This window comes from Neophocaena asiaeorientalis, unplaced genomic scaffold, assembly GCF_003031525.2.
Source record: "Neophocaena asiaeorientalis asiaeorientalis breed wild unplaced genomic scaffold, Neophocaena_asiaeorientalis_V1.1 scaffold7, whole genome shotgun sequence".
Lineage (NCBI taxonomy): Eukaryota > Metazoa > Chordata > Mammalia > Artiodactyla > Phocoenidae > Neophocaena > Neophocaena asiaeorientalis.
In genome coordinates this window covers 24808652-24825733 of record NW_020185337.1, presented here as the reverse complement: position 1 = coordinate 24825733, position 17082 = coordinate 24808652, and the positions used below count along the sequence as shown (strand labels likewise).

The window sequence follows — 17082 nt, the reverse complement described above, 5'->3', positions numbered from 1 at the left end:
CCAGGGGAGGAAGTACAAAGGCAGTTTTTAGGTAACTAGCCAAAAGGAGGGACAGGTGCTGATGATCTCAAAAAATACAATGGAATACTACTCAGCCATTAAAAAGAGTGATATAATGCCATTTGCAGAAATTACGCCAATTGCAGAGATTATCATACTAAGTGAAGTAAGTCAGACAGAGAAAGACAAATACCATATGATATCACTTATATGTGGAATCTAAAATACGACACAGGGCTTCCCTGGTGGCGCAGTGGTTGAGAGTCTGCCTGCCGATGCAGGGGACACGGGTTCGTGCCCCGGTCCAGGAAGGTCCCACATGCCGTGGAGCGGCTGGGCCCGTGAGCCATGGCCGCTGAGCCTGCGCGTCCGGAGCCTGTGCTCCGCAACGGGAGAGGCCACAACAGTGAGAGGCCACGTACCAAAAATAATAATAATAATAAATAATAAAATATGACACAAACGAACTTATCTACAAAACAGAAACAGACTCACAGACATAGAGAATGGACTTCTGTTTGCCAAGAGGGAGGTAGGTAGGGGAGGGATGGCCTGGGAGTTTGGGGTTAGCAGTTGTAAACTATTGTATAGAGAATGGATAAACAACAAGGTCCTACTCTACAGCACAGGGAACTATATTCAATACCCTGTGATAAAACATAATAGAAAAGAATATGAAAAAGAATGTATATATGTGTATAACTGAATCACTTTGCTGTACAGCAGGAACTACCACAACATTCTAAATCAACTATACTTCAATAAAATAAATTTCTGAAAAAATTGTAACATTTTGCTCCTTAAGGTTCACTGAAATCTCCCCAATGTGCCAGTCACCGATAGCCTTAAAAATAGAAAGTTGTCAAGATTTATGGATGTTTTGAGGAAAACAACTCCAAGAAAAAAGCAAGCATTTATGTACCAATATATTTTTAAATAGGGGCTGTCATTAAGTCTGTGCTAGTTCAACAACTGGCTTTGGCAGTATTTCATTATGAAATAAAACAGGCAATTTTCTACACAACCCTTAACTAATGCCAAATACAGGCACACCTTCTACCTTTCTGAATAAACAGAAAGCCCAGTTTATTCAGGTCAGTGCTTATTTCTTTAGTACTGAAAGCCCTAGTTTTAGAAATATTTTCAACTTAGGACCCTAACTACTAAAACTCTAGTTGACTGAGTTTCTATTTCTCCCACTTTATAATTAATTTTCAATTTTATCAAGATAAAATGCTTGTACACAATGTAGTGCTAATTTTTTTCCATTTTAATGCAATCATTTAGGTACATGTACATGATACATATAAACAGTACTAAAGTGAATATTGTGAAGATTATATAAGTACACCTGTAACATATAATATTGTACAGCAACTATACTTCAACAAAATATATAAATAATAAATAAATAAATAGTACTAAAATGCTTATAATTAAAAATACTCCCTGTCTCTCCCTGCTTCCTGTCCCAATATTCTCTTCTCCAAAGTACCCACTTTTAGCTCATTTGCTTCTTCTGGAACTTCACCCAATATCTGTACACAGTAAATGCCCCCTGGAGAGTTCCCACTTGCCCTGTTCCTCCTCTGGGCCCCTGTACAGCCACATTCCTGGTTCTCTCCATTACCATTTTGGGAATCCCCTTTGCCTGTCACCTTTGTTAGTTCTCTTGTTTCTTGGATTATATTCCTTTCTCTTTCCCGGATTTCCCCCTATTGTCTTGCTAGGTAATATTCTCCAGTTGCTTCTTAGGAAAAAATGCATTTTTTTGAGTATGTACATACATGAAAATGTCTCTTTTCAACCTTCCCACTTGATAGTTGGGCTGGGTATAGAATTCCGGGTTGAAAGTCACTTTCTGGCAGACAGGGAGGTCATTGACAAGTGTCTTCCAGAGCCCAGTATTGCTGTCAAGAAGTGTGATGCCTTATTGATTCTGGATCCTTTATATATGTCCTAGTTTTCCTCTGGAGGGCTTAACAGTAGGCTTCATCCCAGCAGTGAAATTTCACAGTGACATGCCTTGACACAGTTGTTTTGTTGTTGAATGACATGGAAATTCATGTTATTCCCTTCTGAGAATTTTTCTCATTGATTTTCTTTCTTCTGTTTTCTCTGATCTCTTTTGAGGTCTCTTATTAGTCAGATATTAGACTAATTTAATTTTAATTGATTTCTTACTTTCCTATTTTTCACTTTCTTCTTTTCTGTCTCTTGGACTTTTTGTTCTACTTTTGTAAGATTAACTCAACTACATAGCATGAAATTTCTCTCCTATACTGAACCTCTATACTTATTTTTTTGCTAATATAATAGGAATTGTAATAAATGCATTTTGTTACATTATTTCAACGTACTTCATTTATTTAACTAATTGATAATGTTTATTAACAGAGTGGCCTGATTTGCTCAAGATACCTTCAGGTTAGCCTCTTGTCCAAGTGATCAGTTCCATTAGCTTCCTGTTTCACTCTCAAAAGTGTCCTATTTTGGGTGATAAAATATATGGTCACACTATTTACTGAGCACTTAGTTTGTACCGAGTGCTGTTCTAAGTGCTGTATGTGTAACAACACATCTGTACAACAAAGAGCAGAGTAGATTCTAATCATTTTACAGATTGGGAACCTGAGGCATAAATAGTTTAAGTAACTCATCCAAGGTGTCACAGCTACCAGGTGGTAAAGTGGGGACTTGAATGCGGGAAGTCTGCTTCAGAGCCTTGCACTTTTTTTTCTTTATCAACTATATTTGTTTGTTTAATATTTGTATTTATTTATTTATTATTGAGGTATAGTTGATTTATAATATCATGTTAGTTTCAGGTGTACAGCACAGTTTTATACATATATGTATGTATACATATATATTCTTTTCCAGATTCTTTTCCCTTATAGGTTATTAAAAAATACTGAGTATAGTTCCCTGTGCTGTAGAGTCGGTGCTTGTTGGTTTTCTATTTTATATATAGTGGTGTGTATCTGTTAATCCCAACCTACTAATATACCCCTCCCCCACTTCCCCCTTTGGTAACCATAAGTTTGTTTTCTATGTTTGTGAGTCTATTTCTGTTTTGTATATAAGTTTGTTTGTATCCTTTTTTTATATTCCACATATAAGTGATATCATATAATATTTGTCTTTGTCTGGCTTAATTCACTTAGTATAATAATCTCTAGGTTCACCCATGTTGCTGCAAATGGTATTATTTCATTCTTTTTTTATGGCTGAGTTATATTCTATTGTATATATGTACCACATCTCTTAACCACTATAGATCCCACTTCATCACTGCTTACAATCCCTTATTTGGGGGATATTAGGTTATTTCTGAATTTGCATTACTGCAAACACTGTTGGACTCCTTTCTAGCTAAACCTTTCTTTACCTCCTTCATTACTTTCCTGGAGGATAAATTCCTAGTGAAACCAGCTGTCTTGATTCTCAATTCACACTCTTTAGACTATGCCGTGCTGTGCAGCCTCCTGAGGATAGGAACTGGCTAACAAACCACTTGATTATGAAAAGACAGAAAGCAAGAAAGCAGACTAGGAGAGCCAACACTCTGAAAAGAGCTGTGATCCTCCGAAAAGTCAGGGAAGGTTGTAGTTCATTCTGATTTTGAAAACGCGTAGTGCTCTCCTCTGCATGGCTGACGCCTAGTCTGATCACTCTCACCTTAGAATCTGCAGCCTCCTCGACACCCACACCCTGACCCCCGCCGTCTACTGACATGAGGGCAGCGTCATAGCAGCAGCTCCTTTCTGGAAGGAGGTTTGCCTGTGAATGACTGTTGATTTTATAATCTCAGCAAGACTTTCATTTGCATGGATAACAAGTTTACCCAGGTAGGCGGCCATCGATTTTCCTAAAATGCTCCTTCTAAATCCAGCTTAAATTTCATCTCTCTCAGGAAGTCCTCATGACTTGAAGTTATCCAGCTTTTCCAGCCTGAGCTATACCAATTTGTGCCATTCGGAGTACAAGAAGAACTGGGATTTGTCTTTTACACCGATACAGCAAATATGTACTGAGTACCCGTGTATGCCACGCTCTGTGTTAAATGTAAGGAAGAGAAAAGGAAAGCAAGATATTTCCATGCCCCACAATTTTCAATAATGTGTAGCTTCTACAGATTTCACTTACTCCTTAAACAAAACAAAGAGCCCTGCCCATTCACTATTTGCAGTGCGTTCTCTTGTAATTTGACTCTTTTAATATGACTGTAAACTGTTCTCCCATCTCCTATCTGTGCTTTTTATTCTTCTTATTGAAATTAAACATACGGTTTGTATATATTGGAAAACACCCAACTGCAAACAGAAGAGACCACGTAAAAATGAGTCAATCATCAGGTCACGTGTCTAGAGAAACTTCTGTATTTAAAGCAAGAGAATGTTTCCTTTAATTCAGAAGAAAAAAAATAGAGTCAACCCACACCCAGTTACTGCAGTCATTCTCCACCATGGATACTGCATTGAAATCTGTTTACATCTATCTCTCTTGAGAGTCTGTCAGCTACTTGAGAGCAAGGACCCTGTTTATTAATTAAGGTCTTCATCTCAAGTCTGTTGAAGTGTATCTTTACTGGTCTTTAAGATGCGATAAACAGGAGAACACACCATTGATTTAATAACAACTTTACATGGGAAGAGAAAAAGAGGCCCTACATCTATAAACAATTATTATAAAACACATCCTGATTTCAAGAAAGTTAAATTTTAAAAGTATGCCCCAGAATGGAGGAAATCCTGTCATTGTCTTTGACTGGACTTCTGGTCTCGAAAACAAGGTGGACTCTTGCCTCTGTTAAGTCAATGGACAAAAATTCTTTAGTGTTGGTTGTATTGACTCAACTCATCCTCCTCTTCCTCCAGTGCTTTTTCTGAGACCGCTGATAACTTCCAAATATTTGTCTGTTATTGTTTTCTGGGATTTCCATTTCCTCGTATGGAACCCTCCTCTTTGAATTCTTCGCTGGCTTTTACAGCCTCCTGCTGTCCTCAGGGTCCTGCCTCTGAGGCTCTGTGGTCCTTCACTCACCTTGTCCTCTGTGTGGGCGCCCCGGCCCCCCAGGCTCTTCCCCTTCCTCTCTCAGTCCTCATGAGTGGTGGTCAGCCCTAGATACATTCTTTCCATCCTCTGAGCCCTGTTCAGGCCGTTCCCTGGGCCAGGAATGATCTTATATTCACCTTTCCAAGCCAACTTAATAATTACTTCTTGGGTGAACACTTCTCTGACCTTCAGTCCAGGTCGATGTCCCTGGTAAAACCTTCTCTTTCCATCCCATAAACACCCTTTGTAATGAAATGTTTTATCATGAACTGGATGGAATAGGGCAGGATATTAACTTTTCTTTAATATACCACTATATTGTTTTATTTGTTGCCATAAGCATGCATTATATCTGTCATTTAAAACAATTATTTAAAAGCATGAAAGACAGTATGACATACTTGTTCAATGTCTCTCCCCTTCCCTAGAATACAAATTCCAAGAAGGGCATATACCGGGCTTGTCTTGTTCAGCACTGTGGCTGCAGGATCTAGCAGTGCTTTGAACACAGGAGGTGCTAGATTTATAGAGTGAATGCAGTTGACTGAGAGGACAGAACATGAAAACGGTCGGGGAGGCTAAGCACGAAACTTGCCCAGGATGGAGATGGCCCTCTGTCCAGCTGAGAGAACGCAAGCAGGTGGGCACACCTGGGCCTGTCAGAGTCAGCATTCTCTTCAAGATCCTCTCCCCAGCCTGAAGGTGGGGCCTGGAAGGCTTTTAAGCAGCAGTTGTGCTTAGTCTCGAGTGGGCAGCGTTCAGGTTACTGGCACCTGACTAGTTAGAAACAGGACCCGAGCCAGAGGCTGTGGGCAAATCTAATTTTTAACTTTATATTTAAAAATCTGTAACTTTTCTAGTTATACTTTTCTAATTGTATTTAATTTTTTAAACTTTTCTACTTACAATTTTCTAATTACATTTAAATTTTTAAAACTTTTCTAGTTATAATTTTCTAATTGTAATTATCTTCATTAGGAATTTAGTACTCACCACATGCAGCTTGGTTTCATAATTTTGATCTATATATTTATCTACAATTTCCCAACTGAATCCACAATTCCCTCGGTACAAGGTCTTTCTCATAAACATTTTGCATCCTCATGACTTGGTACAATCCATGTCATATTCCCTACAAGTGAATGTAGCCAACATTCTTTCATCCAAGGAAAATGCTCAAAGTGTCAATATTTCTCAGATTCTTTCCAACAAGTTTTTTATGTTTAAATAAGTCGAGCAGATGTTCACACTTGTATCACCAATGCTTGTTGAAGTTACTGTGATTTTCAATGGCCTTTCATTATTTTTGTTGTTTTTGCTTAGAAATATTTGATAGGGTATTTGTAAATAGGTGCTTGCAATGTTATTTGAACAAACGAAGTGAAATATTTAAATGAGAACATGTGCTTTGCATGCAATAATTGTAACTATTTCTCCATGGCTTTAAACATAGGACATGCTTTGTAAGTTGTAGGAATTGTGCAATGATATCTTTTGTTGTCCTGGATCGTATCATAGTAACTAATAGACATTTGACATGGGGTTTATGGTCTTGTCTCTTTTTGATGCAGCTTATGTTGTGGTGATATAGCAGAAACAGACTAAAATCCACTAATTTTGTCCATGCTAATAACGGGAACCTTCAATGATTAAAAAGGAGGTGAAGTTGGCTCCAGAAACCCTGACCTGCAAAAGTCTAAGGAGAACAAAGACATTATTGAATCTGCAGTCTTTAAGAGCAATGCTGATTGATCCCTTTCCCTCTTAGAAATCTGAATTATATGTTCCATCTAGATGACACGCCTAGGTTTTGCTTTTCCCATAATTGAACATACCTCGCACTAGGCATGTTTAATTTAGGTTACCAGCTGCTTTAAGAGAGTGTCAATTCAAGCCATGCTGTGACTTCAGTAGGGCTATGTTTATTAACCAGCATGACCCGTTATGATGGTTTCTAGGCCGACAGCATGAAATGAGCGTTTTTAAATTTTTATTTTTTTATTTACTTTTTAAATTATTTTTATTTATTTGTGGCTGCGTTGGGTCTTTGTTGCTGCGCATGGGCTTTCTTTAGTTGTGGCAAGCAGAGGCTACTCTTCGTTGCGGCGCGTGGGCTTCTTGTTGCGGAGCACGGGCTCTAGGTGCTCAAGTTTCAGTAGTTGTGGCGCGTGGGCTCAGTAGTTATGGTACACGGGCTTAGCTGCTCCGTGGCATGTGGGATCTTCCCAGACCAGGGCTCGAACCCATGTTCCCTGCATTGGCAGGCGGATTCTTAACCACTGTGCCAACAGGGAAGTCCCATAAGGGTTTTTTTTAACCAAAAGAATTATATTCTTGTTCTTCCACAAAAAGATTTATATAGTTAAAGCTACTGGACCCGTCCAGTGGCTGTTCTTAACAGGCTGGTTCCTTTTTCTCCACTGTGCTCTCACCATACTTGCCCCACCTCTTTCCTCCCCTTAATGAAAACCTAGTAGATAGTGAACATTTTGTTTATGAGGAATAAAAATTCATAATTATACAAAGAAACCTATAGGACATAAAAAGTTTTAAAATATTAACCCTGTTCCTAATTTAGGAAGGAAACACATTAATTAATTGATGTAAAATGTATTAGTATGTGCTTACCATGGGTTCTGGTATCTGTGGCTTAGTTTCTCAACAGCAGCTTGACTGAACTCTTCATACTGTAAAAGGAAGAACATGAATTAAGTCCCCTGATTCCAATGTCACTGGGCACAAACATGTCTGAGAATCTGGGTTCCTGGTCAAAAAGGAGGTCAGGTTGAGCAATTAAACAGGAAATGCTAAGTTCAGTTGAAAGAAGATGGTCTTTTGATTTTTGAACTGAGAGGAAAAGGCATAAGAGGCAAAATAACTCTGAGCCTCTGTGCTTTCCCTTCCCTCTCTGTCAAAGGACAGGTGCTGGGTCCCAAGAAGAGTGTCATCCCCACTCTCTAAGCTCCAAATTATTCTGTGTCTACACCAGCAGGCATGCAAAACCACAATTTAGCATTTAGATTCAAACAGCTCAGCTCTTTCCACTTCACCTTGCCCTCACAGAATTAGGAAATGTGGTGGCTATAGCACAGGAAAGAGCTGGGTGACAGACAGCCTGTGGTGCAGTCTAGCTCTGAATGTTCCTTTCAGAAAGCATCACAGAACATTGATAAAATATTTGGTTGCTTAGAACTAGTTCTCACATGAAAACATATCCCCGTGCCCGTCCCTGTGCATAGAAATTATCTCTCATAACTGAACAGATGACTATGAACTGGCCTCTTTTCCCCAGGAACTGTCAATGGAGGACACATTTTATGCATAAACATGGGAAATGGGGGTGTCAAATTTATACTGAAAAGGGTTTGGGGCCTTATCAATTCTCGATTTTCCATACTAGGGTTGGGAAACAGTGATAAGGATTATCAAAAGTACTTCACTTCAGTTTTATCTATTTTTTAAAATTAATTAATTAATTTATTTTTGGCTGTGTTGGGTCTTCATTTCTGTGCGAGGGCTTTCTCTAGTTGCGGCAAGCGGGGGCCACTCTTCATCGCGGTGCGCGGGCCTCTCACTATCACGGCCTCTCTTGTTGCGGAGCACAGGCTCCAGAGGCGCAGGCTCAGTAGTTGTGCCTCACGGGCATAGTTGCTCCATGGCATCTGGGATCCTCCCAGACCAGGGCTCGAACCCACGTCCCCTGCATTAGCAGGCAGATTCTCAACCACTGCGCCACCAGGGAAGCCCTTCACTTCAGTTTTGGAATGCATTTTTACATTGATGCAGGATGCTATATTCGTAACATCAAAAAGTAGCAAACTCAAATGAGGCAACTGACAAGGGATAAATTTCCAAAATAACAAACAGCTCATATAGCTCAATATCAAAAAAACAAACAACCCAATAGACAAATGGGCAGAAGACCTAAATAAACATTTATCCAAAGAAGACATACAGATGGCCAACAGGCACATGAAAAGACGCTCAAAATCGCTAATTATTAGAGAAATACAAATCAAAACTACAATGAGGTATCACCTCACACCAGTCAGAATGGCCATCATTAAAAAGTCTACAAATAACGAATGCTGAAGAGGGTGTGGAGAAAAGGGAACCTTCTCCACTATGGAGAACAGTATGGCGGTTCCTTAAAAAACTGAAAATAGAGTTACCATATGACCCAGCAATCCCACTCCTGGGCATATATCTGGAGAAAAACATAATTCGAAAAGATACATGCACCCCAGTGTTCATAGCAGCACTATTCACAATAGCCAAGACATGGAAATCCCCTAAGTGACCACTGACAGATGATAAAGAAGATGTGCTGTACATATACAAAGGAATAGTACTCAACCATAATGAAATAATGCCATTTGCAGCAACAAGGAAGGACCTAGAGATTATCATACTAAGTGAGGTAAGCCAGACAGAGAAAGACAAATATCATGTGATATCACTTACATGTGGAATCTGAAAAAAAAAAAAAGATTGTTTTCAACTAGCGAAAATAATCATAACTTGAAATTGGATATTCCCTATTAAGCAACCTTTAAATAAGTCTAGGTATTAATTTAAAAGGATATGTCTGGTAATTACATTCAGGTACTGTGACTGAGACACAATTTCTGAAATGAGCTGTTACATTTGAGTTAAATTAATCACAGACATTGGGGCCCATTCTAGTTAACAATGAAAATCATTGCTTAAAAATGTCATTTTTAATCCCAAATCACCTCTAGTCTAGAACTCCCATCACTGAGGAATCCTCTTGCTTTCTTGCTATACTTAGCTCAGGAAGTTTTTCCTAATATACCCAATTTGACTTTCCTTACTAGAAAGGGCCATCTTCCATCTCTGTAACGATGAGGTCTTTCTCGCCAGCAGAATGAGTACAATGGCAATGCGTTTCAAGAAAGGGTGGACACTAGAGTTTCTCTTCGCCATCCTCCTCCTTTGTAACAGAGCTCTTAGTACCAAACACTGGAGTGGAAAATCCCGTAAGGCTACCTTTTCTTATGCTAATGTAATTTTTTCTTCACTTGCTTCCATTTGCAAAATATTACTGTTAACCGTTTAGGTGTCTTTCTTCCCACAGCCAGTGAGAAGCATTCTCTTTGCTGGCGTTGGGTCACCAAATTGCATAATGCTGCCTATTCTAGACTGAAACTATTGAAGGGAGAAAGGGGGGCTTCAAGCCTTTGTGTACATGGCGCATGTGAAGCATTCATTTTATATTCAGAGTAGGAGTAGAAACAAAACAGTTCTCTCTGAAAAATGTCAGTGCTCAAGGCATGGATTCTGTGATGCATTTTTCTCACTAAAAAACAAAAATTGAACAATGCAGAGGCTCATACTTCATTTTATGCCACATTATATGTGAGCCTGAGTTGAGTACCAACATGAATTATATCCTGGTCTCCCTTTTTTTTTTTTTTAACTACACTGTTTATTTAATTTGAATTAGTACGTCAACTTTCAGCAAACAGACTAAACATTAAGTTTCATGAGCTCCTTGACTCTGGCCCCAGTATGTGTTTTCTGTGGAGTATCCAGATAATGAGAAACATATTCCATTATGTTTCTAATGTGCTTATCATAACATAATTTAAAAATCCAGGACTTCCGTGGTGGCGCAGTGGTTAAGAATCCACCTGCCAATGCAGGGGACATGGGTTCAATCCCTGGTCCGGGAAGATCCCACATTCCGAGGACCAACCAAGCCCATGCGCCACGACTGCTGAGCCTGGGCTCTAGAGCTTGTGAGCCACAACTACTGAGCCCGCATGCTGCAACTACTGAAGCCCACGTGCCTAGAGCCTGTGCTCCACAACGAGAAGCCACCAGTGAGAAGCCTATGCACCGCAGTGAAGAGTCCCCCCACTCACTGCAACTAGAGAGAAAGCCCATGTGCAGCAACGAAGACCCAACGCAGCCAAAAAATAAAAAAACAATAAAGTGAGCTAAAAAAATCCATGTAGGCAAGAAAATACAGTATATAGAGACATTAATAATACTAGATCCCATTTCTTGAGACTGTACTAGAGTCTGTACTAGATACTATGCTAAGTGCTTTACACACATCTCACCAAATCCATTTAACAACACTCTAAGTTATTGTTATTATCCCTGTGGAAGACAGAATTCTAAAGACCCCCAAGATTCTCACTCCTTGGTATATACACCTTCTCCCAGATATTCAACCAAATACTAGATACTGCTGTGAAGGGATTTTGCAGATGTAATTAAGATCCCAAATCAGTTGACTGTAAGAAAGGGAGATTATCCTCAGTGGCCCAAACTTCATCAGGTGAGCTCTTAAAAGGATCTGGGCTCTTCCAGGCAAAGGGGATTTGAAGCATGAGAGGGATTTAGACATGAGGGAGAATGTCTGTTGCTGGCTTTAAAGATGGAGGGCACCATAGCTGTGGTATGTGGGCAGATTCTCGAGGCTGAGACTGGTCCCTGGCTGACAGCCAGCAGAGAAATGGGACCTCAGTCCTACAACCACAAGGAACTGAAAGCTGCCACAACCACATGAACTCGGAAGAGCCTCCAAGCCTCAGGTGAGATCACAGCCACAGCCAACACCTTGCATCCAGCCCAGTGAGTGCTAAGCAGAGAACCCAGCCAGGCCTTCCCGGGACTTCTGACCTATAGAACTGTGAGCAAATAAATGGTGTCGCTTTAAGATGCTACGTGGTATTAGGTTATGCTCAATAGAAAACTAACGCAATGCCCGCTTTATAGGTGCAAAAACTGAGACGTTATAAAGAATAGTAGGCAGACTAGCATGCAAAGAAAGAAAAGAGGGAACAGGAACATTTCTTCAACCGGCTACTTTTGCGTATTCAGTTTTTCGTTAAGGCATAGATTTGCCCTGAAAAGCACTATGAATCCTCGCTGCCTCATTTACTCTCAGAGAGAAGGCACATTTCTATTATTTTTTCTGCACTTCCCCAGAGAGATTCATGTTTTCCTTATTCACGTGATAATTCAAGATACACTAGAATTTTATTTTAAAGCAAGACTAGAACTTACTCTGTTGGGAATTGTTAGGATATGTGATGAGTAAGCAATCATTCTGCTACCAGCCCTTTATCCAGAGTTAGCAGAAGGTCCCTACCAGGGTCTGAAATACGAGTGGATTCAACTATTCAACCTACAGCAAAGCGACATGGGAGCTTCCCGAGTCTCTGCTTGTGCCCAGTACACAGTTTCTGAAATATAATCAAGTGCCTGGTTGGTTCTTACCCTTGGAGTTTCCTAATGTGTTGGCACTGTTGTTAATTCAAAGGTTAGGAAGAGTGTTCCAAGTTAACTGTCCAATTAGCTCTACAACACAGAATTACACTGGAGGTGGTAGCTCAGGCATTGTGAACATAACGGCATAACTAAGTTTCAGTAAAAAAATATATAGGCTAAGTAGTTCTCAAATGACTATTGAATAAGCTAGGAGGAAAATAATTCTCAATCTCACACACACTTAAAAGCTCATCCCCCCGCCTTCTGCAACTTGGTCTCTTAACAAAGACTCTGAATGAGAGAAGAATGGGATTTCAGTCTCCGTCTCCCATCATTTCCTGATGATCACGTACACTGTGCTAAGTACTGCACGGAGGGCTGTGGATGCTGTCAGTACAAAGCCAAATAAGACACAGCTCTCAGACCTCAAGGTGCTTACGGCCGTTTGGGATGTGGCTGGCACTGTGGAGACCAACTGTCTCACCAAAAACTTCAGCAACGATCACAGCACAGAGAAACTTCCTACGAATTCCTCCCCAGCTGCAGGAGCCCACAAGGCTTCCAAAGCACTTATTTTCAATGCCATTTTCTTTGTGCCCAGAGACAGGGGGACCACATACCAGGGGCCCCTCTATTGAATGGGTTGTCTCCAATTTGCTCAATTAAGATTTCTTAGCTCCTAGGTTCAGTCCTGGGAAGAGAATAGATATCTCCAGATTGCTATGCATTCTATGCATTTTTGTCAGAGCAGCGGAGGTACCCCGGAAGTGGTGTATATGAATAGTAGGGAAAAGTATAATCCTAAATCTATAATGCTATTAGAGTTTCCTCCAAAGATCTTAAAAAGCCAAGATTTAGAAAACATACGTCCTGGTATTTTAGCCACCTGTGCTTGGGATATTAGATCACGCACAAGTTTCCAAATTGTTGACAGTAAATTTAAAGGACCCTGGCTGTGGAGCCAACGTCAGGTTTACTAGACCCCATTCTGATTTATACAACTTTTTCTTAGCTTTCTATCTCCCTATCATCATCAAATACTATTCGCTGAAAACCTATGGCATATGCTTAATACTAACTTTAAGAGGTGTAATTTTTTAAAAAGGTGATGTTTACATTGAGATGCGAACTCAAGATGCACGTCAAGACGTACAAAAGCTAGTGACCACCATGGTGTATTTTCAGCCTTCCTCAATTAGGAATAAAATCACTCACTAGACTCTAAATTACACTGAGTTCCTTTCTTCCTCCCTCCCTCCCTCCTTTCCTCCCTCCCTCCCTCCCTCCCTCCTTCCCTCCTTCCCTCTCCCTCTCTCTCTCTCTCTCTCTCTTTCTTTCTTTTCACATTTCCACATCCTAACAAAAGATGTGCACATTAGGATGTCTTTTTTTCCAATTCACCAATAATCATCCATAAACTCACAGCCACAAGGAGGAAGCCCACATTTGGCTGGGGCTGGGATGCCTGGTGACATGTGGAGTGGCAGTGTCCCCAGCTATCAGCAGAGATGCTTCTCCTTCCAAACCCGCTATTCTTCACGGAATGGCTTTGAACACAGCACAGAGAGTGCATCTCAGTGATATGTGCCTCGCTTGTTGTTTTCATGGTCTGTTCCAGAAAGGAAGCATCAAACTTAAACACTTATTTTCTGGGAGTTCGGATACAAGTAAGTTCCTTCAACTTATTTGAGGAATCCTATATAAAGCCAGGTTTTATAAAATGGAGAAAATATAACACCTGCATACAAGGGGGTTGATGATGGTAATACATTATTTTCAAGAAAAAGGAGGGTTATTTGGCTTCTGTAGCCAAGGTTTCTTCTCCTTCATAGACGGTCAGCATGTGACCCTCCCCTACTAGAGGCTTCCCATGGTACCGGGAAAGCCATCACTTTACACAGCACTTAAGGATGAAAGGTGCTAATGTAATTATTTCTATATTAAACGACAAACTGTTAGGATGCAAATAACTCTAAGACATATAAAGTGAGAAATAAACACACACCCATCTGGGAAAGAAACAGCAGCCATCCCAAGGCGCTCCTAATTTTAGGAAAGCTGTTTTCTATTTTGCTCTTATAAGTTGGTTGGAAAAGGAAGCTTTATTATCTTTCAAAAGTCTTCTATATTGATGATAACATCTGGAGATTAGGAGTGTGAGATCTTAGGAATTTTAATGAGGCTGTTTGTGATTTGCCCAAATGAACCCAAAGGTAAATAAGAAGCTTGGGGGGAAAAACACCCAGAAATTCCAAAATGTGTGATTGGTGGTCTACATACTGATCAACGCCACACCAACAATACTTCTCTTTTCTAGGTGATTTTGAGAATTTTCCGGGACAGTGTCGTGTGAAAGTGGGTTTGGGAGAATGCACAGGGTGGGGCTGGAAAGAAGGTACAGTTTAGGGGGGGAACTTTACTGTCTTCTCTTTTTTTTTCCAGAATGCCAAAGATAATATTCAATGATATGTGCTTATTACACAGAAACTGGAAAATAATAAAACCAAAAATAGAGCTACCATATGACCCTGCAATCCCACTCCTGGGCATATATCCAGAGAAAACCATAATTTGAAAAGACACATGCACCCCAATGTTCACTGCAGCACTATTTACAGTAGCCAAGACATGGAAACAATCTAAATGTCCATTGATGAATGGATAAAGAAGACGTGGCACATTTATACAATAGAATATTACTCAGCCATAAAAATAATGAAATAATGCTATTTGGAGCAACATAGATGGACCTAGAGATTGTGATACTAAGTGAAGCACATCAGACAGAGAAAGACACATATCATATGATATCACTTATATGTGAAATCTTTAAAAAAATTACAAATGAACTTATATACAAAACAGAAATAGATTCACAGACATAGAAAACAAACTTATGGTTACCAAAGGGGAGGGGAGGGATAAATTAGGAGTTTGGGATTAACATATACACACTACTATATATAAGAGAGGTAAACAAGGACCTACTGTGTAGCACAGGGACCCTCACTCAATATTTTGTAATAACCTATAAGGGGAAAGGATCTGGAAAAAATAGACATATATGTATGTATAACTGAATCACTCTGCTGTACACTTGAAACTAACACAAGATTGTAAATCAACTCTACTCCAAAAAAAAAATTTTAAGATTTAATAAAGAAACAAAAAAGAAAATAACTATTACTAAGCTCTTTCTTATTATGTCAGATATGTGGGTGATCCCCACTACTGATGATTCATTTTACTATGATGAATGCAGCATCTGTGTGCAAACGACGCAGAGTGGTGGGGATCCGGGAGAGGCTTGAGGCCCCGTGAAGAAAGGACGGGCCCTTAGGAGACAAGGCAACCGGGACTGACCCGGGCGGACACTGCCTCGGGGAAAAGTGCTGGCCCTGATGAGCGCCTCACCCAGCGGCTCCAGCCCCGTGTTCCGACTTCGTTTCCTGTCACTTCCTCTCACACACGCTGGGCTCCCACGAAGTCCCTGAGCTCTCGGCCTGGGCTGAGATCCCAGCTCCATCACTGACCAGCTGCTGTACGGCCTCAGGCAAGGGGCCTCAGCTGTCAATATCGCCGACCCCTCCTCTGTAAGATGAAACCGATCACAGTGCCTCCCTCACACAGTAAATAGTCAAGGGGAGCTCTTTTTAAAAAAAAATTTATTTTATTGGAGTATAGTTGATATACACTTGTGTTGGTTTCTGGTGTACAGCAAAATGATTTAGTTATGTATATTTTTTCATATTCTTTTCCATTATGGTTTATTATTAAGATATTGAATATAGGTCCCTGTGCTATACAGTAGGACCCTGTTGTTTATGTTTTATACGTAGTGGTGTGTACATGTTAATCCCAAGCTCCTAATTTATCCCTCCCCCTCCCCCTTTCCCCTTTGGTAACCAAAAGTTAGTTTTCTATGTCTGTGGGTCTGTTTCTGCTTCATAAATAAGCTCATTTCTGTCATATTTTATTTTATTTTTTGGCCGCACTGCACGACATGCGGGATCTTAGTTCCCACACCAGGGATCGAACCCGTGCCCCCTGCAGTGGAAGCACCAAGTCTCAACCACTGGACCGCCAGGGAAGTCTCTCTGCCATATCTTAGATTCCACGTATAAGTGATATCATATGATATTTGTCTTTCTCTGTCTGGCATACTTCACTCAGTAGGACAATCTCTAGGTCCATCCATGTTGCTGCAAATGGCATTATTTCATTCTTTTTATGGCTGAGTAATATTCCATTGTATATATGTGCCACAACTTCTTTATCCATTCCTCTGTCGATGGACACTTAAGTTGTTTCCATGTCTTGTCTATTGTGAATAGTGCTGCTATGAACATTGCATGTATCTTTTTTTTAACATCTTTACTGGAGTATAATAGCTTTACAATGGTGTGTTAGTTTCTTCTGTATAACAAAGTGAATCAGCTATACATAGCATGTATCTTTTTGAATTATGGGTTTGTCTGGATATATGCCCAGGAGTGGGATTGCAGGATCATACGGTAGCTGTATTTTCAGTTTTTGAGGAACCTCCATACTGTTTCCCATAGTGGCTGCACCAATTTACATTCCCACAGCAAGCGCTCTTTTTATGTTTACTTTCTCTAAATAAATCCGCAGTGAGAAAAATGTCTCATAAAGCCACCGACCTTGGATTGATTTATTCGACATCCATCAGGAAGTCTGTTCCCATGTCCATGAAACTCAGAGAAGCCCTCTGTGTTCATAACATGGGAATTTGGGGCAGATAAACAGGAGGCAGGAGTT

General features: G+C 40.2%; 1 protein-coding gene across 1 annotated transcript in view; it reads right to left on the bottom strand.

Moving 5' to 3' along the window:
• Positions 1-17082, bottom strand: part of SPMIP2 (sperm microtubule inner protein 2) — a 94758-nt gene that overhangs the window by 17258 nt on the left and 60418 nt on the right. Inside the window, 2 exon segments of the mRNA XM_024736075.1 lie at positions 7687-7745; positions 13727-13912. Of these exon segments, the coding sequence (XP_024591843.1) occupies positions 7687-7745; positions 13727-13912 (245 nt within the window).